Below are 21,742 nucleotides of genomic sequence, written 5' to 3'. Positions count from 1 at the left end.
TTGTAATATTAATTTACAACATTAAGTTAATTATATTAACTGATCCAAATATTAATAATCAATTATAACCAGTTATTATTGATTATTAATATTTCATAGAGCTAACTCGCTACACGTAAGAAGTATCATCACTGCATGTGATTGCTAGTTAACCCTTTGACGTGTACGATCATTCACACCAGTGTGATTAGAACGTTCAGATCGTGTGATCATCAACTTCTAAATTCAAATTTGCGTTAGTGTGTTGGCTGGCGCTGAGCCAGAGACAGATGCGCTCAGCACTGTCATATCTCACAACTATTCTGTGTTTTCCACCAGATAAGGTTTATTTTAGGTTTCAGACATTTAAATACACATAAGTATTAGCAAAACAACATTTATAGTTTGTAATACACTGATGTCTATGGAAGCGGCAATAACAATCCTTTCAATTATAAATTGATGACATGTTTAGATACACATTGTGTAGGTTACTGTTAAATTTACTCTTTTCTTCTCACACTTCACCAGCCACTAACTGTAATGTATTTCGGGAGAAGTGGATGAATTGACGTGTTGTAGGCCTAAATCGGACAAATACAATTCTCTGAACTTCGGTGCCTACTAACATGGCGCCTATTGTGCGTTATAGATTAACAATGAACTAGGGGTGTGCGATATGACGATTTTTGATCGTGAACGATTAAAATGTCTCCACGATCTGCTTTTGAAGAAATATCGTAGTATCGTGCATTCTATCAGTTGCTGTTCTGGCGCCTCTGTCCCAACATACAGAACAACGCGACGTATATTCACATAAAATGTTAACGCAGCGGAACGGGACACTGCAGTTCACAAAAGTTCATCATTTGCATGTGCTTTAATGCCTTGTCGGTTAAACAATTAATTTGCGTGCTGATGCGCTGTTCTAATGTGTGCGTTTCTCAGTGCGTACATGTTAAGCTCACATGCACTAAAAGCCTGTCTACCAACGCCTGGATACTGGTCTTATTGTGCTAATACTGTCAAATACACACAAGGTTTACATAAACAAAGTCGGTTATGTCTAAAGTGAAAGCAAACTTGAGAAAATTGAGAGAAAATCTGCTTGTCAAATGCGTGTATATTAGACGCGTCGCGCGCAGCTCTTAAAGAGACAGTAGTAATAGTTAACACGCTGCCGCTTGTCCTTAACCCTCTGGGGACCAAAAACGCGCCCGCGTGTTTTGCTCGTTTTTTTTTTTAGCAATGAAAAATAAACACAAAATGCTCTGTTAATTTTGATCTTTCATTTTCGTGTAATACATCAATCGATCCTGTTCAGTTTCTATTTTTTTTCTGTATACTCACAATACAAATAAAGTGTTTTGCTTTTTGACAAATAAAGAAAAACTAACATGATGCTATTTCTGCCTTCTCTCTGTCAGTAAACTCCCATTTGAAACGCGTTCGAAAATGATCTATAACTCCGCGAAAATTCAGTCAAACAGGCAAACAGACCCACGGGCATAAAGCTTGAGATCGCAGCTTTTAAATGAAGTAATTTATATAAAAAACAAATATTATCAGCTTCTGTAATCTGTATAAAAAGAGAGCGACTCCAGTCGAGCTCATTAGGAGCCATTCAAAAGTAATTTGACCACGCCCCGGAGAGCGCGTGCTATTCAAACGCAAATTCTGAGAACCATTTCAGTCTGTGAAACGCCCCCACATCAGCTGTAAACAAAGAGGCATAATATAGCCTACCTTATGGAGAAAATTTTCCGTGCTGATATGAGGAGCAGATCCCGCTGAGGAGTGAGGTAGGCTAAGTTATCCTTTCTCAAGTGTTAATGTGGAATAACGTTATGGAATAACGTTGTAGGCTTATGTAAACAAAAAGATGAATCGCGTTTCTATAATATGAATAGCGTTTCTGTGAGATGAATGAAGGGTACATATTTGTAAAGACTGTTTAGCCTAAATATGAATCGCGCGTCTGTGTGTGAAAGAATAAACTGCTTTTACAGTTACAGTTACTGCGTTACAGTCAGGCGAAGTATGAAAGACAACATTTTGTTGACTAGATTTGGGTACAGTTTTTACTGTAGAATATACTGTCACATCAAATAAGCTTTTCTGCTCATATATATAAAATACTATTTTGTCAAAAATAAAGTCATAGACTAAGATGTTCCAATGTTGGCTATATTCAAACTAATGAATACATATGATAAAATGTAGGCCTATAATCTTTTTTTTTTATTTTTACAAAGAAAGAGTACTTTTTTTGCAGAAATATTGCTGAAATTGTAATTATTGTTGTAATTGTAACCTTTTTAATAAAATAGCAAAACATATTTACAAGATAGATGTAAGCAAAATCTTAAATGGTCAATATAAGTCTTCTTCTAAATATATAGGCTATTTTGTCCTTGCATTGTGGCTCAGTCAGTGTCACACCTGAATGAATGGCTAATTATGCAGAGTCATTATGCAGAGTGGGTGGGACTGGGTAATCTAAGGTGTAAACTACTCCTCCCCCTCGCATATTGGCTTTCCAAGCAAAACCTGTTTTACACCATTTAAATCAATGTATTTTTTTTTTGTGAACGATAAAGCAAGACTATTTTCACATAATTTTGAAGCTAGAACTCCAAGAGAAAACATCCATTAGTCAAAAGTCTTGTGGGCACATATTTTGTATGAGTTTTGTGGTCTTATTTCAGCAACTTTCATTTTTATTTTTTTAAATAACCACGCATAAACATTATTCTCTTAAAAATACAAACATCTACATACATGTTGCTCGCATATTATGGTAGGCCTGTTTGTGCTATATAGAGTGAATTTACACCTTTGCCATTAACATGTTTATAAATAACTGAAAAAAGCACAAATGTCAGAGCATGTCAGAACATCTCAAGGGCCCCAAAAACAGCTTGGTCCCCAGAGGGTTAAAGGGATAGTTCACCCAAAAATAAAAAGAATCTCATTATTTACGCACTCTAATGTTTTTCCAAACCTGTATTAATTTCCTTCTAATATTTTTCTAATATTAATATGTTGAAGAATGTGGCTATCCAAACAGTAGCTGGTCCCCATTGACTTCCATAGGAGAAAAATATACTATGGAAGTCACTGGGGTACATCAACTGTTTGGTTACCCACATTCTTCCAAATAACTTTTATTTTCAACAGAAGAAAGAAACTTATTCGAGTTTAAAACAACTTGAGAGAGTAAATTATGACAATTTGAATTTTTAGGAGAACTATCCCTTTAATGTTAATAAAACAACAAAATGCAAAGAGAAAATCACTCACTGCTCTTCTTGACTGATAACTTTAATAGTAGCTTTAATAAGTATCAATGTATAATTTATACAGTGAAGTCTATGTTTTGTTTTATTTTCATATTTGTTCATTTAATTACTTTCTTCAATGCTACTGTTAAATACACCTACTGTAGCTGAAAACATAAATCACTGTTTATTTAATTTGTATATTAAGTTGTGTATGTGTAATGTGTATCTTTGATCTTAATATTTAATAACAAAGAAAATAATGACAAATATTTTTATCTTCGCCCCTGTCTGCCATTCTTTTTTATTTTATATTTTGTTACCTAAGGCTTTGTTTTTAAAATATGGGCATTAGTTTGGCTGTAATGCTCAGTCACAAAATAGTAAAACCAACATAAAAAAGAATCGTGATTAAAATCGTGAATCGTGATTTTCCTGAAAAAAATTGTGATATGATATTTTTGCCATATCGCCCACCCCTACAATGAACTAACATGAATCATGATCATTATAAAGGTTTCTTAAATGACAAAACACATTCACTTAGGCTAAATGTATTTAAGAATAAAAATATCAGCCAAAGACTGACTGACATGTAACACAGCCAATCACAGTTTGTTTTGTTCTGCGTCATGTTTAGTGTGAAAATGTAAAGTCGATGTCATTACAATAACAGACCAGCGTACGTCTAATAAATTAATCATTCAAGAACATTGTGCAAGTTTACTAGAGCCGCAAACTTCACATACTTTTGAAAATCCAGCCTTCAGTTGATCCTGATGAGCGCTCATTGCCACAGTTGTTAACATGACGGCGTTCTTCTTCCATGAGGGGTTTAGCATCACGGCATTTAAGGTGATGCTAAAATAATGCTCACCTTGTGCAGGACATGCAATAAGTCAGGAGAGGTGTCGTATTTTGCCAGAGAAGGCAAAAAAATTTGAAAAGAATTGCTGAAATTTAAAGCTGGTTTGTAGCATACCAAGAATACAGACTACTTTGCTGTAATTAGTACTTTAGTGTTATTTAGTGTTAAATTATTATATTTGGGTTAGGTGGCTTAGGTTTTATTGTGAATTTGTTATGTAAATTTGTTGTGTTTTGAATTTAGATTACTTATATTTATATATTTACTTTAAAATTGTAATATATAAAATTAAGAACTTTTTATTTAATTTATTTTCAATAAAAAAGCCACTCTTTAATGTCATTTACCATCATTTTAAGGCTCTTTTTTTAAAGTATCGGTTCAGTCACCGGTACCGTTTTAAAAGTATCGATTTGGCACCGGTATTGGAAAAAAAATAACCGATACTCAACCCTAGTTCTATGTCGTGTTAGGTTAGGTTGTTCTGCTCTGTTTATTGTTCCTGGGTTCTGTGCGAATAAATACTAAAACTGCTTGCGTTTAGAGACTGCATTCATACTTCATTGCAACCAACCATGACAGAATAATGCACCGTTAAAACCAGTCCCTCGAGAGACACACACAGGCCTTCCTAGAGTTGCAACATCTTGTCCATTACAATGACGACAGCTTGTGTGTGTTTTTGTACGCGCTCTGGTCTCTGCGTTGAGGCTTGCCCGGAGACAGACCTTGAGGGATATTTGAGGAATGTGCGTGAACTGGGTACTCCTCTGCAATGGTTCCCTTTTACCATCGGCGAGAGCGAGGAGGAAACCAGCATGCCAGCCACAGAGTCTGTTCCAGTGAGAGAAATTCCTGAGTCTGTTCCAGTGAGAGAAATTCCGGAGTCTGTTCCAGTAAGAGAAATCCCCAAGTCTTTTCCAGTGAGTTAAATTCCAGAGCTAAGCCCAAAGAGTGCAGCACTGACCATAATGGCTCTGGCATTGTGTGTCTGGGCTACACACTCATCCGCTCCAGGTCCCTGAGCCGAGTCCAATGATGGCTCCAGCCCCTAACCAGAGTCCAGTGATGGCTCCAACACCTGACCCAGCTTCAGAGTTCGCTCCAGCTAAAAAAGCCCGTTCCAGCCCAAGAGCCCACTCCAGTTTATAACCCCATAGCTCCTCCCAAGAAAATTGTGTGGGGTGCTATACGTCTCTGGCCATAGTGGCCAAGCTACCGGGTCAAGGCAACAGAGTCAGATCCTGCAACTTCCAGCGCCTCCCTGGGCCCCTGAGCTGCCTGCACCTCCCTAGAGGCTTCCTGTTCTGTTAAGCCACCCCTCGTCAGCCTCCAGGGTGCCCACCCTTCCACCCCTGTGGATGTTTTACGGCGCGAGGATGCAACTTCTGGGAGGGCTGGGTACTGTCACGTTTTGAGCTTGTTTTTATTCATGTTTGTATTTCAGGTCTTGTGTTTTGCTGTCAGTGTGTTAAAGGTACAATATGCAATAATTTTTGCCGCTAGAGGGCGCTACATTCCAAACAACAACAACGGCGTAGCTTGATGACGATGTGAAGGAGCGTGGAATGATGGGAACTGTCGTTTTAAACTCCACCGTGGATGTAAATCAGTCAGACGGGAATCGAAAAATCATGTTCATGGATGAGGCTAAGTTCTGTTTTTATAAATGTTGCGTTTAATGACATGCTTTTTGTGGTGAGGGGGGCGTGGTTCAGCGCGGTCTGTGATGGGAGAGAAAAGAGACGAGCAAGTAGGTCAAGTGCAAATGCACCTGTGTCTTATTGCAGTGATCGGCGTGGAGAGACCGCTTATAAGCCGCGCTGGAACGAGAGAGAGACTGGAGAGAAAATTGGACGCAGAGGAAGAAAACCGGTGGATCCGAGCTCTCATTTTTGAACTGTTTTGTGCCGTCGCGGTTGCCACAGTGAATGCGCGTTGTGCGCGGCTTTTGTTTGTTTTGCTTTATTTTAATAAAGTACGAGTCCCAGTCACGACGACGCGTCTTCTTCCTTCCTGACTCTTAAACCTCATCACACTTTTATTTCATTAAAATGAATTAACCGCAAGAAAAGTAAGGTTTAATACTTCATAGATGTTACTGTATTTGTTGAATTCATTGTTGTGATAACGCTGCGCAGTTTTACATGTTCTAAACCAGGGGTTCCCAAACTTTTTCGTTCTAGGACCCACCTAGACAAGTATAATCAATCTCAAGACCCACTTGCACTGGTGCTACCAACTTTCTCAGTTGGTCGCACCAGCATGATTTGGTCGCACATTTTTGTTTTTTTCTTTTTTTTTGCTACATGCCATGGGATTAATCAATGCATGCTGATGGTCTTAATCTGCATTCCCTAGTTTTGCACTGATGTAAAAAAAAGACTGACAGTGACAAGCCTTCATGTTAGCAAAATATTTTAAACTTTTAACTCTTAAAAAAAACTTTTAAAAACATGTTCTTTAATGTTTGATTATAATTTTACCGTCTTCACATAGGGATGGGAAATGATAAGATTTTATCAATAATAATAATGCCACTGACGATTCTGATTATCGATCCGATTCTTTAACGATTCTCTTTATCGATTCTTGATAGCACTGTGTGGAAAAATGTAGTCATATGCTTTAAAAAAAACAAAACAAGGGGTTTTATTTATTTTAAAGCTTAAGTTTGAGTAAGCAAACTGTACTTTTTATGTAATTTATGTAATAAATAGAACTTTATTGTAAAGTGTTACTGATTCAGACGTCTCCTGAGTTCACTGTTGGAAAGATCAGTTGTCCATTCATTAAAATGAATCGTTCAAATGAGTAATTAGTTCGCGAATTGGACATGTCGTGCGCGTTGTGTGATTATCCCAGCAGTTAGGACATAGACATCCAAGATTTGTGTCAACACAGAAAACATTTCATCACTGGATAGTTTTTTTTCGTTTAATTGAAGTGTTGTTTTATGTCAGCTGAATGTCTGGGACGCTTTTCAGAGAAGATAAGGCAACAACTTATTTAGCACAATTCACACCCAGCGGTAATTGAGGAAGAAAAAAAAAATCTCCGAATGCTCCACATGAAACTTTGGTCTTCCGACCTTTTACCACCGTGTCGATTTATTTTGATTAATATGTGCGAGGGAGAGAGAGCAATACAGCGCTTAGTTTGGAGACGGTGAAGTATTTTTTACACTTTCGCCTGGCTCCGAAGAGAGAGAGAGCGCGCGCGCGACCGAGTACTATCTCTCCTCGTTCTTTCAGTTAAATGTGCACTGTGACTCTGTCACAAGCGCAGCAGTTCATCTACATTACTCAGCGATCAAATAACACTTTGGCGGCCGCTAAAATAGTCGTTTGGTCATTAATCGGACTGGTTTTGTTTCACTCATCGTAACGTAAATTTAGCTGCAGCTATGTGCCTTTGTGCGACCCACCTTTTCTCACTGTGTGACCCACAAGTGGGTCGCGACCCACAGTTTGAAAACCACTGTTCTAAACAATTGTTGTAAAAGTACATTCGAACATGCCCACATCATTTGCCAAAATACTGATTAATCTTTATGTATAACACATGCTATGTTTATTTACATGGCCATAAACACCAGACGTGATAAACAATGTCAATAAACTAAACACAAATCTAAAGCAATAATACTTTCCTTACATAAACATAACTATTACCGAATGCTACATTTGGAAAATATAAAATTAAGCATGCTTTGTCGACAGAACCAGCTGCAATCGGTAAAGAATAATTGTGTCCCATAACGACTGCAAGAAACAAGCTAAAGTTTGTAGCTTGATAGACGCTACAACTACAACTTTCGCATTTGTCCAGGACTCCACGCAGTACGAGCGGAAACCGAGGGTGACGCGGATATGACGCAATTGACTGGCGACTCCCAGCTCCCCCCTGCTCTAACGCCCCGTTTCCTTGGTTAAAATCGCAATTTTCTCACGATTTAAAAATAGTTGGAAACATTTGGGATATTGTAAGTAATCAACTTAACAAAATATATAACACTGGCCTTGAGATTTTGGGATATTTTAATGCAAAATTCTTACATATTGTACCTTTAATTGGTTCTTTATTTTAGGCTTATTTAATAAGACTATAATTAGTTTTTATAATTAATCTTCCTCCGTCCCCTGAATAAACCCTGACAGGGTGATCAGCGAAAGGGGCTTGAATCACCCTGAAGAGGTTTATTCTGCAATAAAAAATGGCTGGATGTACATTATCTCGTTTATTACACGGCTACTTGCCACATAACTAAATAATTAGACATGAAAAATAGATCTGAATCTAAATCTTTTATTAACTCTTTAAACGCAAAGTTTCCAAGGACAGAGCAGTTGCTAGCAAGCGGCAAGTTCAAACTAGACTGACATTTAAGGGATATGGTGCAGTCATACCACTTTTAACATGGAATTTCACCACATAAATAATTATGGGGATAAGACATATTAATTTAAGATGAAACTGTTTTAATCAAAACTTTTGCTTTTGTTTAAAATCAAACCTGTTTTTTATCTTATAATCCATTACAAAACAATCGTAGCAAAATGGCAGCAGCTGCATTTGTATGAAACAAGAGAGAGTGAGTCCGCGATAGCGGATGACAATTAAATAACTGTACACAAAATATTGAATTGAGTTTTAATATTTTAATAGCTCACTAAACGCAAAACATCGACAAGGGAAAAAAATTCCTAGCAAGAGTAAAGCACGGACTTCAGTGACAGTTAGCCGGATGAGCCTGTGTTATTCGTTTTTAACGGTTGTTATGGGGGGATAACATACTGCTGGATGGAGCGATTGACCAATCAGAATCATGTATGACACAGACGTATAATAAACACAGAATAACTACTATTGGAACAAATGTAGATATCGCTCATTGTTATTAACTAATGTTAATCTAAAGGGCCTCACTGTAAAGTGTTACCTATTGTTCTCTATAGTTCTTTTGCACTTTAATCAGTCTGAAACATTTGTTTACTTTATACAAGTTTGTGTATATTTTTATTGTATTTAAATGTTCTTTTTGTTATATGAAAAAGTTATTAAACCTGTTAGGAGGACAACACTTTTTGGTAACTTAATTCAATTAAGTTCTTGATAATTTTGATAATCTTCTTGATAATATAATATATACCCTGATAAAAGCTTTGCAGTTATAGCAATTATCGTTACATGAAAATTTGATACTGTCACATGCCTACTTGCTACACTACCAGTTAAAGGTTTGGACACACTTGACTGGATTTATGTTCTCATGTTCTTAACAACCTTCTGAATAAAGATTTAAAGCCTGTTCACACCAGGATGAATATTGAAAAATTTGATGCAATAAACATTTTAATTCGAAAGAATGCTGTTAAAGGGACAGTTCACGCAAAAATAAAAATTCTGTCAATTACTCTCCGTCGTGTCGTTCCAAACCTGTATGACTTTCATTCATCTTAGAAACATAAATTAAGATATTTCAAATTAAAGCACTAGAAGCGGTTTGCACCACTTTTTACCTGGGGTTAGCTCCACTTTTGTAGTGCCAAACGTGTGCAGTGTGAAACAATACGGTGTTAGAATGTTATGACTATACTTGGCAACCAATAGCATGCCTCAGGTCATATTCAAGTCCTTTGGACGGTGACAGAAACAAGGCATGTTATATAAGCACTAGTTTCAGCGTTTCAGGGGAAAAATGTAAAATGGTGACAGAAAACACGACAATTAGAATTTAAAAGAGACATTCTTACTTGCATTCTTTTCATTCTTACCTTTATATTCACAAAGTATACATTCATAATTAGCAGCATAAACAACATGCTCCACGAACAAGTTCACGGAAACTGAGACAGCAGAAAGCATACGCTTTCGTATCTGTTTTCTTTATTTCTTTATTTTATTAAATCTAACTGATCGCACAGGTACCTTACACGTGTGCTCACACACAACATATATGTTCTACTGTTGCTAACTTGACATTTCAGCGAGTTCATCATCAAACCAAAATGCAGTCAACCAAGTATGAAAGTTACACTGCTCAAATTAAATGGTCAGCTGTACAATCTGTGCCAGTCAGCATGCCCACCGCCCCACCAAACATATTTTGGATGAATTACAAATTTGGATGCCATCAGCATGACAGGAATCATGTCCCCCTCTGTCATTTCAAGGAATGATTGGAGAAGATAAATAAATGTGTGCTTGATCATTTATATACAGTATGCTCTGCCAAAGTATTTGTAGCTATTTCGCTTGTGGGTCCAAAGTACTGTGTAATGTTTGGACGGGAAGTGTGCAGCAGAGAGCAGAAGTACATAAAACCCCAGATCTGTTGTAATTAATTCATCAGCAGGTTTACTTAAACTAAGACAGGAGATATCCAGGTGTTCCTAAAAGACTGTAACAGTAGGTGGCACAGTGTGTGTCCAGCATAATTAGCACACTACAAATACTCACATTGGTTTTCAGGGGATGTGTGTGTGTTTGTTTGTTTGTTTGTTTGTTTGTTTGTTTGTGTTTGTGTTTGTGTTGTGTGTGTGTGTGTGTGTGTGTGTGTGTGTGTGTGTGTGTGTGTGTGTGTGTGTGTGTGTGTGTGTGTGTGTGTGTGTGTGTGTGTGTGTTCCTAATGGTTTTAGAGAGGAAATCATTGTTTATCATGGGGGTTTCATTTTTGCTCTGGATCCTCTCTTATCAAATTCAATGAACAATCTAGAAATCCGCAGTTGATTCAACTCCCATTAGATTGTGGATTGTGATTAGAAATAATGGCAAGAGAGACACTGGCACAACTGATTGAATATTTGACTGCTGTAATACATTGTTGCACAGAATACACTGGACAGCAGATAAAAAAAGACAGGAAATGACACATTCAAACAGCAGAGGAACAAAGTACTGCTAGACTTCAGATTTCAGCTTTTACTATAAATAGGAAATGCTGCTTCCTGATTGGCTTAGTGTACTGTACGCATGCTCTTTTTACTGCACTCTAAGCAGCCATATTGTGGAAAACTAACTTTTCCTTGCTCTTATGAAAGGTAAATTCCTTCCTCCTTATGATAGCAAATCATAACTATATTTACATAAAAAAGTCTTAAAGGTACAAGATTGCAAACAGCAAGGGTAATTGATGCTGATTGGTAAATAGGTGTGTTTTATTTACAATAAAGCACGTCTATGATTGCTTCACCCAACAGATCTGTGTCACTGCGTGACACCCTTAGCAACCACCATTAGCAACATAAACAATCAATATACTGTGAAATCTGTTCCATGTAATATGATTTCGACAAAAGCAACTGTTTATTTATTTATTTATTTATTTATTTATTAAAGACCGACCTCTGCTGGCATTATGTCTGCGACATTCACATTTACTTTTGAGGCCACACGCTTCCCTCTCAAGGAATGTTTTCACATGTAGGTATGTATATGTGGAAGCAGCCCACAGTTTCCGAAGTGCAGAGGAAATAATTGTATTTTAAAGTTTTCTGTTTCAGGTAGAACTGTAGTCTGTTATACTGTGTTTATACTGGGCAACCTTCACTTCTTATGTTGCGCTGAACCGCAAACAGGTCTGGTTTCAAATAAATGATGCAAAATGAACGTTTTCTCATGCAGAGAAATAAGCATATGTATGTGTGTGAGGAAATATCCTATATTGTGCAGATGAGAATAGTTTCTAGTCATCCATCAGATAAGGTATTACATCTAGGAACATTTTCTTGTCGTTTACTGTCACTGTCAGAGACATTTTTTTCTGGAAGGATGGAATTTAAAGATTTTTAATTTAAAAAAGTAACATTAATACATATATTTTCGTCTTTAACATTTTAATTGTGGTAACCATTTTATAAAAGCAATAAGGTACTCTAGGCATGCTGCATTGTGAATACAGTCACAGCTAAAGGGGCTGTGCTTCAACAGCAAACCTCAAGTATGTTATATTGCTTACTTAAAACACTCCACACACCAAGAACTGAGACGTTCCTACATCAAGATTATCATAAAGTGTGAGTGACAATATTTGTGGCAGTAGTACTCACTAGCAGCAATGCCTCCAGCTGGTTAATATAGATTTCTTCACTGGCCAAGAAACCAGACAGAACCAGTTTCTTCATTTCCAGACCTTTTTCCATGTCTCCCTGAAACAGAAACACATACAATACAAATGAATCAGGCGAATCTAAAAACATATAACACGCACTGGGGCTATCAAGTTTCAAAACTGATGCAAAATCATTATGGTCCAAATGACTTATGCTATTGTATTTATACCTGACATTCACTGCACTGCAGTGAAAACAGAAAGCTGCTTGGTATAAAAGTGATTTCTGTGTGAGTGGTGCTTTATTAATTGCTACACTATTGACAGTGGACCTGTTTTTGACTGTCAGTGAATAACTTAAATTGCAGCCTGTTATCATACAATTCATCTATATAGCTTTAGAAGATTGGTAAAATAGTGCGTAAGTAATAAGAACATTTTGTCATTTTGGAACTTGGCAGCAACAAGTTTAGACAGGATATTCTTCAAAAATTTACATTTTATGCACCACAGTAGAAAGAAAGTAATACAAGTGTGGAACAACATGAGGGTAAGAAAATGATGAGAGAATTTTCATTTTAGGATTACCTAATTCACTCTTGCACATTTTACGGCAGTTTCAAAATCAAGTGGCCCTAATAAGTGTGTTAATTTGACTTCAAAACAGATAAATATTTTAGGATGGTTCATGCACATATCACGGCAGTTCGAATCAAATGAAATGTCCGTTAAGTGGAGCTAAAAGGTTAATGCTCTATTATGTTTGAAAATAACATACCACCCTACACTTAATGCAACCGACAGTGTTAAGAAAGAAAATGTGAGACAAAAACACATTTTCTGAAGCAACCAAGCCATTTAACCTTGTTTTTACAGTACATGACTTCAAGCTATTTTGGTGAACCATGTTACCCAGAACTTGAACCAAAGAGCTCTGCATCGCAAGAGCAATGCTTCACCAGGTGAGCTACCAAGCAAGTTTACACAGCGGAAAAGCAATAAAGATGGAGAAAGCTATGTGACGCAAATGTCAAAATGTATTAGTTTTCAAATCATACACTATGGTAAAGGTGTTTTGAGGTGATTTGGTACTGAAAATCAATTCATTACTAATGGCCCTCCAATACAAGCCATGGTAGCAGATAAGAGACTACTGGCTCACCTGGTAGATAAAAGATAATATGTGGATAAAACTAACTTTTAAGATCTGGCATCAAGTTTGTAAAAAATAATAAACTAACCAAGGTAGTGGCGATGTTAAGATGGTGTGGCGGAATTTGTACCCAATAGACATGACAAAAGATCCAATGAGTGGGCAGAGAAAGGCCTCACCTCTTACTTTACATTTACACATAACGGACAACTAACAGACTTTCAAACTCTCAAGGTGAAACATAGTCTGGTAAATCAAGACTTCTATCGTTATCTACAAATGAGAAATAGATATGATGAAATTACAAGGGGGGGCGCAGACAGAAGAGATAAATAAATAACACAAATCTGGAAATAGGCACAGCAATAGACAAGAATGACTGGGAAGTAATGTGTAAAATGCAGTGGAAGACAACTTAAGGCGGGCATACACTGCGATTTTCGTCCGATTTTGAGCTAAATTCTGACTCGTGCGAGTCAAACTCTTTTTCAGGTCGGGCCGATTTTCAGCTTTGTCGTGTGTCGTTTGTCGTGCAGTGTTTGTGCAGTGTACAGGGGGAAACGAGAGGCGATTAACCTCTCCCGACCGGCAATCGGATGGTCGGATGAATTTCTGGCATGTTAAAATTTTGGTGACTCCTCGTGACTCCATTGCACAGTTGAAGCAGACTGCACTAAACTCACTGCGCCTGCGCGAAAACAGAAGTTTCATCTGCAGCAAAAAAAAGAAAAAAGAAAAAAAAAGGGAGATCTTTAAGTTCTGTAGTTCAAACTAGCTACAAATTACTGTTGCTTACCTCCAGTTCGTGATGCAAAATTGATTAACCATTACCCACTTCTTCCAAGCCACCTGCGATGTACACTTTGTATTAATTTGTTAAACAATGTTTTTGAAATAAAGCTGTTTTTAATTTTCATTGATGAATTATTGCAGTGTTCGGACATATTATATATGGTTAATAATTAATTATATTTCTATAATTCATTGTTATCGACTTAAATGTTTTAGACAATTTTCAATGAGGAGGAGTAAGCTTCTATGTAATATTTTATTATCCTCACAGCGCGTTGGTTATGGGGTGATGCGCTATGAAATTATTGCGTGGCAATTTAATTAACAGCCTATCACTTTAACAATAAAAGTAGCCTTCCCTAATAATAATAATAATAATAATAATAATAATACAATAATACTAATACACTGTAAAAAAAAAAATTACATCCCCAAGTCAAAAATTTCAAGTGACCGATAACATCTAAATTTTTCAATTAGTCTGACGTATTATTTCTCATTGAGCCAATGTTAACAGACTATTGCAACAAACATTTCACTTGGGCCAACTGAAAAATTTAGATGTTATCGGTCACTTGAAATTTTTGATTTGGGAGGGTTAGACATTTTTTACAGTGTAATAATTTAATACATAAATTGGAAATGCTAAATCATCTTGATATTGATAGCTTGTTTTGGAAATATCTCTGGATACATGATATTGGTCTATAGGCGCAACCCGGCACGAGGGTTTATCGCGCTGATTCGCATATATTTCACACGTATAGTGTGAGCAGTCAAGTCGCAGCTCGACGTACGGACCGTATAGTGTGAGCACATAAATCCTGAGCTTTGGCTTTACATCGCATGCGATCTACTCGTTCAGTGGGTACCTTGCTGAAATCGCACAGACATCGCACAGTGTATGCCCACCTTTACTCGTTAACTTGGAGAGCATTTGGATGGGAAAACTTAATGAGATTTTTTATTACCCCTGTTCAGAAAACATACCAAAACATAGGAACAGGGTGCTGGACATTATCACTTATTCTGGGCCTACCGAAAGGCTGTACCCTTTTGGCAAGAGGTACACAGATTCTTAGTGAATATTTTTCAAACTAATATCCCTTTTGATTTCTTACACATGTACCTAGGTCTGGAAACCTCAAATCTGACTTTAACAGAATCCTAAACAGGTACTTATCTGCAGTTGTAGGCTTCAACCAAATTATGAATCTGTAATCATAATTTGTGTAAAAAGGAATAAAAGTTGTTTGTGTTTTACTGCCTTTAGTGTTCATTTCAGCTGGGAACTGTAGTGAATCATATGCATAGGTAAATTTTTGTTGTGATATTCAAGAAATTTGCACCACCTGTAGTTAATCAAGCCATGTGTTCAGCTTTTCCTACTACTAGTCTGTTCTGATTTTATTTCTCTCTCTGGCGTGAAATTTCTCAGGCAGAGACACACCCTGCGAATTTACCCATCCAGGTACAAAGTTCAAACTGTTTCTGTGTTTGTGTGTTCAAACAAAGACACAGACATGCTATCTAAACCCAGCCATTTGAACAAACACCTGTGAATATGAGTGAAAGAGGAAAACTTAAGGAGCCTTCAAGTGTAATCCAACTTTCAAATGTCTGCTTCCATGTTTTTGCTCCAAATAAGCCTTTAAACCAAATCCCCCTTTGAACTTTCCATTTACAGCAGCTCTTGCTTATGAGTTCATAAAAAATATTTTGCAACAATTACTGTATGTGTAAATTCTCCCACCATGTCTGTCCACCAAAACCACCACAAATATATGAGGATAAATCAAAACATGACTGGGTCTGCTTGAAACCCATGAAATTTGATTACATAAAGGAATAAACAGCAGTTCTATCTGAAAAGACAGGAAGTACCACCCTTATGACTAACTGCATAAAGAAAGCGTCCAAATATCCCCACCATTGCCCTTATAATTCACTCACAAACCCTCCTTTGTCCAGAGCACTATTTATTCTGTGACTCTCTTGAAGGGGAAAAATGAACACGTTTCAGACTAAAGTTAGGCCAGGACTCGTTATGACAGTTATGAATATCCTGTGTGAAGATGATAATACTGGACGTGTAAAGAATAAAAAAGGATTACTTTTGAATCAGATTGTGAAAACCCTGAAGAACCCTTTAAAAGACCCTCAAAGGGGATAGTTCACCCAAAAATGTATATTCTGTTATCATTTATTCACTCACGTTGTTCCAAAACTTACTTTCTTCTGTGGAACATGACAGATATTTTTAAAATAATGTTGGGTTACACTTTATTTGTGTCATTGTTACAGTGTAATTATATATTTAAGTATTGAGTAATATTAAGCAACTACATATACTTACTATAGGCTTAGGGTTACTATTTGGTTGAGGGTTTAGTTGCATGTAATTATGCATCATTTACTGTTATTACTATGGTAAGTACATGTAACATATATAACAAGGACACTGTAAAATAAAGTGTTACTGAATGTTGTTACCAAATTTTGGTGACCATTAAATTTCATTTTAGGGAGACCAAAAAAACAAAAACAAAAAATTAAAATGAGAGATTTAAATTCATGTGTGTTGAGTTTCAGAATGTGTGTGTTGCACAGCAGCTTTTACTTAATGAATAGCAGTGACTACGGTGCCCAGTGCTGATAGCGATAAGATATTGATAAGGAATGACGACACAGGAAGAAAATTATTTATAAACACAGTTAGTGTCATTAGTGAAAGACAAAGAATGGGCAAACATGACAGAAGAGGAAGTTACAGAGACTGAGAAGTTCCAAGACTGTCTAAACAGACAATGTACAGCTAGACCAAGAAATGCATTCGTCTACCAGAATATATTGTCAATATTAATGAAAGTCCATGTTGGACTGAAGTGAGTCTGGGAAAGTTCTTCTAAGTGTCACTTATTTTCCTATTTGAAATGGAAAATTGTTGTGAAAAAGTATTTGCAAGCCTTAATTTCATCTGTGAGAAAATCATCTGATTTTGACTGAACACATCAAAATATCTGTAACTGGTGAGAGCTGTGACACAATGGATATGCACATGCTCTTCACACGTTGAGCTTTGGTGATCAAATATGATGCAGGTTTGAGTCTGCAAGATATCCTGAAACTAGAAACAAACAAGCTAAAGTCAGCCTCTGAATTTAGGGATTTTATTAGTAATGATCCACTGACATTTTGGCCCACCATTTATTACACTAATAGAATGCTAATAGAAGGTTAATTTAAAATTAGCAGTTGTGATTAGTTTTCATTAAGGTGAAACACTATGTATTAGTGGTGCTTGCTTTTTAAAAAACAAAACAAAAAAACAACAACAAAAAACTTGCTTTTTAATAAGATTGATAAGATGCGAGAAAATAAAATATTGACTTCCACTTAAAGGGAAGTATAAAATATCAATTTTATACACTACCGTTCAAAAGTTTGGGTCCGTTCAAAAGTTACAGTAAAGACACTGTTATAAAATTTATATTTTAAATAAATTATGTTCTTTTGAATTTTACATTAATAATAAATTATGTTCTTTTGAATTTTACATTAATAAAAGAATCTAATATATATATTAAGCAGAACAACTGTTTTCAACATTAATTATAATTTTAAAAAATCTTGAGCACCAAATCAGCATATTAGAATGATTTCTGAATGATCATGTGACACTGAAGACTGGAATAATGGCTGCTGAAAATTCAGCTTTATCATCAAAGGAATAAATTACATTTTCTGTAATTTACAGAAAAACAGATATTTTAAACGGTAGTTTACTGTATTACTGTTTTACTGTATTTTTGATCAAATAAATGCAGCCTTGGTGAGTATAAAAAAAAAATATTTAAAAAAAAAATCGGTAACAATTTACTACATGTACTTGCTATAGTAATAACAGTACATTATGCATAATTACAAGTAACTAATTATGTTATTATGCCCTAAATCAAACCCTAAACGTAACCATAAATCTATAGTAAGTACATGAATTTAATTAATATTACTCAGTACTTACTTGAGTACAACGTAACTATGTCACCTTAAAATAAAGTGTAACCAAAACATTCTTACTGACCCCAAACTTTTAAACGTTCATGTAAGAGAGACAAAGAGAGAGAGAGAGAGAGAGGCAGAGATCTATGGATATACCAAAATATCAGAGAGATTGAGGGGTGGGCTTTTTTGGGGGGATATTCTGACAACTTAACATTGTCAAAATTTAAAAAATAAACAATGTAGTAAACTAAGAACTGCTCCTCTTTATCCTGGTCCTCATTCAAAACATGTGCTGCTTAACAGCTAAAATGTCTTTTTCTTTTTCAGCTCATTATTAGGGCTGGTCAAAAATTAAATTTTTTAAGCTTCGGTAGTAATGAACATCGAATATTCGAAGCTTCGGAGAGAGGGGGCTGAACATATTCTTCTCTCTAATAAAGGCAGTATTCTCTATGTGTCTGTCTGTCTGTCCGTTTGCATTTTGATTATTTCGAGAACCGTTCATCCAATTGACTTCACAAGGGTGCAAGATAGACACGCGAGACGCGACACGTTCAGAATTAATAAACGTTTAATAAACTACAGAACAACGCGAGCGGGAAGCCTGTTAGCTTAAGCAATACTTTTAATAAGGTAGTCTAATATTTTTCTGACTAACAAATTACTGACACAGTAAAGGGTAGATTTAAATCAAAAAAAAATTAAAAAATTTAAATAAAGAAAAAACGAAATTTAAATAAAGAAAAACGAAATTAAGTTAAAAGTTACGTTTCGAGGGGGATGCCAGGTGTGCAAAAAAAAAAAAGAAAAAAAAAAAATTCGAATGTCAAATTTTCAAATCGAATACCAACCCACCGAACGAATATTCGGGTCCAGCCCTACTCATTATACTGTCCATCTTCTGTGTACATGGACAACAGTAACTCAAACTCACATGATTCAGGTCAGTCTTAAACTAAACCCGTTTAGAAGCACAGACTTACACAATTTTTTTGACTGTGCACCAAATGTATTGTGAGAGAAATGTTATAAAGGGATAGTTCACCCAAACTAATGAAAATTCTATCAAAATGTACTCTCACTCACTCTCGTATGTAAAAAAACAAAAACAAAAAAAACAACAACAAGAAAAGGTCAGACAGGTTTGGAATGGCATGATGGTGAGAAAATATTAACAGAATTTTTATTTTAGGGTAACTGTGCCTTTACGAGAATGGTGTGTTTATGGCCTGTGTGCCCTGAATGTGAGTGTCCAACTATAGAGAATATGAGATTGTGCTAATGATAGCCACAAAGTGAAGTAACTGCTGGTGGAGTCTGAGGAAGCATGGATGCTCTTATAGAAACACTAAACATCCCAAATCAAACAAACTATAGCAAATTAAATGCCAAAGAGTCAAAATCACAGCAACAGTTGGTGTATAAAAATCTGTATTTGTGCAAAAAACTGGCCCAGTTTCTGCCTAAATCTTAGTGATTTCTGCCTCGACAATTGTGTTAGAACAGGATAAAGATCATTAAGACCATACAGACTCACCGTTGCTACATATGACTGGTACAAACTAAGCAAAAGGGAACTGAACAAACACTAAAGCCACGTCGTGAAATGTTTTAATACTTTTCCACCTTACTATTTTTAGCCATTGAGACAGAGCAAAAGCCAGCAGAGGAAGAGAAAAGTGCTGTCTTGTCTCTTCACCGCTCAGCCTGTCTCTCTCTCACCTTAAACGGCTGGAGTTCCATTGGGGTAAATGGACAGTCCAAGTCCATCTCATTGTCAAACAAATCTTCATCCTCCAGAACTTTGTCCAAAAGACCAAGCACCTCATCCTCATCCTCCTCCATGCTGGCGGCTGATCCCTCTTTCTCCTCTTCCTGCGTTTCACTCACTGCTTTCCTTCCTTTCAAGTTTTGACAAGCCGCCTATGACAGATCAATGCCTCCACTGGAATTCTACCTCTTCTGCCCACTGAGGGTTTTTTTTCTCTCTCTCACCGAAACGGTAACATGTCCTCCCTCTCACACAAACACAGAAAGAGTTACTTGCTTCCTCTCTCTCGTATACACACACACATCGAATGGCCCGCCTCTGCACTCTCACACACACACACACAGGCTTGAGCTGATCACGTCCCTCCCCCTGACCGCAGTTCTGTCTTCCTGGTGTGTGTCAATTCCGGGTGCCCTGGGTTAAGAGACTGTCCACCATTTTCCTTTCTGGCCTTAACAGGTCTCTTTCTTATTTTCTAACTCTCTTTATTATGCCCACTTTATTTTATGTGTCTTTAACTACAAATGTACTAACATTTAAATAAATAATTTGATACAAAGAAATTATTGCGTACAGGCATGTATTTAAAAAAAAAAAATAGCTGCATGTGATTACAGATGTAATTCATTTCTGTAGGTATCTATAATTACACTGTTAACCAGGGCTGTGCAAAGACAAGTCGCTTGTGGCACCTTTAAACCTAACCATACCACGAAACCTGTCCCTAACCTTACCCCTATCCCACCACAATAGCTACAAAACTGTTTTGCAATACAAATACTTAAGTACATTGTACCTAACATTTATCATTCTTTTTTATGCAAGTACATAGTAGTTAAGACACCTTTTATAAAGTGTGAACTTTTTGGGTTACACTTTATTTTATGGTATCCGTGTTACAGTGTTATGCATTTAAGTACTGTGTAATAATAATTAACAACATGCATATGCTATAGGGTTAGGGTTAGGGCTAGGATTGCGGTTTGGTTTAGGGTTAGTTGCATGTAATTATGCATAATTTATTGTTATTACTACAGTAACTACACACTGTTTTACACACTGTAAAATACTGTTACCACTTTTTGTGTGGTTGTTCCTGTTGAATTCAAGTATTATACAATGACTTAAACCTGAATGAGTTTAATAGCAGGTTAAATCACTGATTAATCTCAAGACTATAGGGCCAACCTACACTCTTAAAAATAAAGGTTCCAAAACTGGGTTTTCACAGCGATGCCTAAGAACCATTTTGGGTTCCCCAAACAGGGCTCCAGACTGCGACCTAATGGTGCATGGTCCCCGATGCGTCTAAATTTTGTTAGAGGTCGCACTGGTGACACCACCACGTTGCCCAACTGATAAGAACCGCTATTTCTGTTGCATATGAGAAACATAAAATGGCAAATGAAAAGAAAGTGAAACAAAACTGCGCTACTCCTTTAAGCTGTACTGCACGGACCATTTATAAGCTCGGACCAATATTAGACAGCACAGCGCAAGCTCAGAACAGGTACTCTTGGGCCGATCTTGAGTATGCGACACCATTACTACATAGCGCTGGGAAAATAATGAATATTAGAATAAACGATAGAATAATGTATATTATTCACATGTATTTATACACATTATTATTCGTACAACCTTTTGAGAGTGAAATTCAAGCACTTTTTAAGGGCTTTAAAGTGCTTCACACTTTTTCCAGCACTTCAAAGGTCTAAATGTTATCCAATTTTAATGTTATTTTAATGATGATTTGTAAAACTAAAAGTTTATAGATGTAGGAAAACTAACACTTATTTAAAAAGCCATGAAATTACAACTATAACCAGTAGATGGCGGC

The 21,742-nt window shown here is 36.4% G+C and overlaps 1 protein-coding gene across 4 annotated transcripts in view; it reads right to left on the bottom strand.

The window, feature by feature from the left end:
• abr (ABR activator of RhoGEF and GTPase) overlaps positions 1-21,742 on the bottom strand; it is a 330,545-nt gene that overhangs the window by 202,406 nt on the left and 106,397 nt on the right. For 3 of the 4 annotated variants that reach the window (XM_082171387.1, XM_082171388.1, XM_082171389.1), the window contains exon 3: positions 12,180-12,278. In XM_082171387.1, coding sequence (XP_082027513.1) covers positions 12,180-12,278 — 99 coding nt within the window. Of the gene's footprint in view, positions 1-12,179; positions 12,279-19,853; positions 20,803-21,742 lie in introns of those variants that run through there. The other variant, XM_082171390.1, reaches the window with a different exon arrangement.

The sequence above is a fragment of the Leuciscus leuciscus genome (genome assembly GCF_965113295.1).
Source record: "Leuciscus leuciscus genome assembly, chromosome: 5".
In the NCBI taxonomy this organism is placed as follows: Eukaryota; Metazoa; Chordata; class Actinopteri; order Cypriniformes; family Leuciscidae; genus Leuciscus; species Leuciscus leuciscus.
Note: the sequence above shows the minus strand (reverse complement) of the source record. Positions and strands in the feature narration are given on the sequence as shown.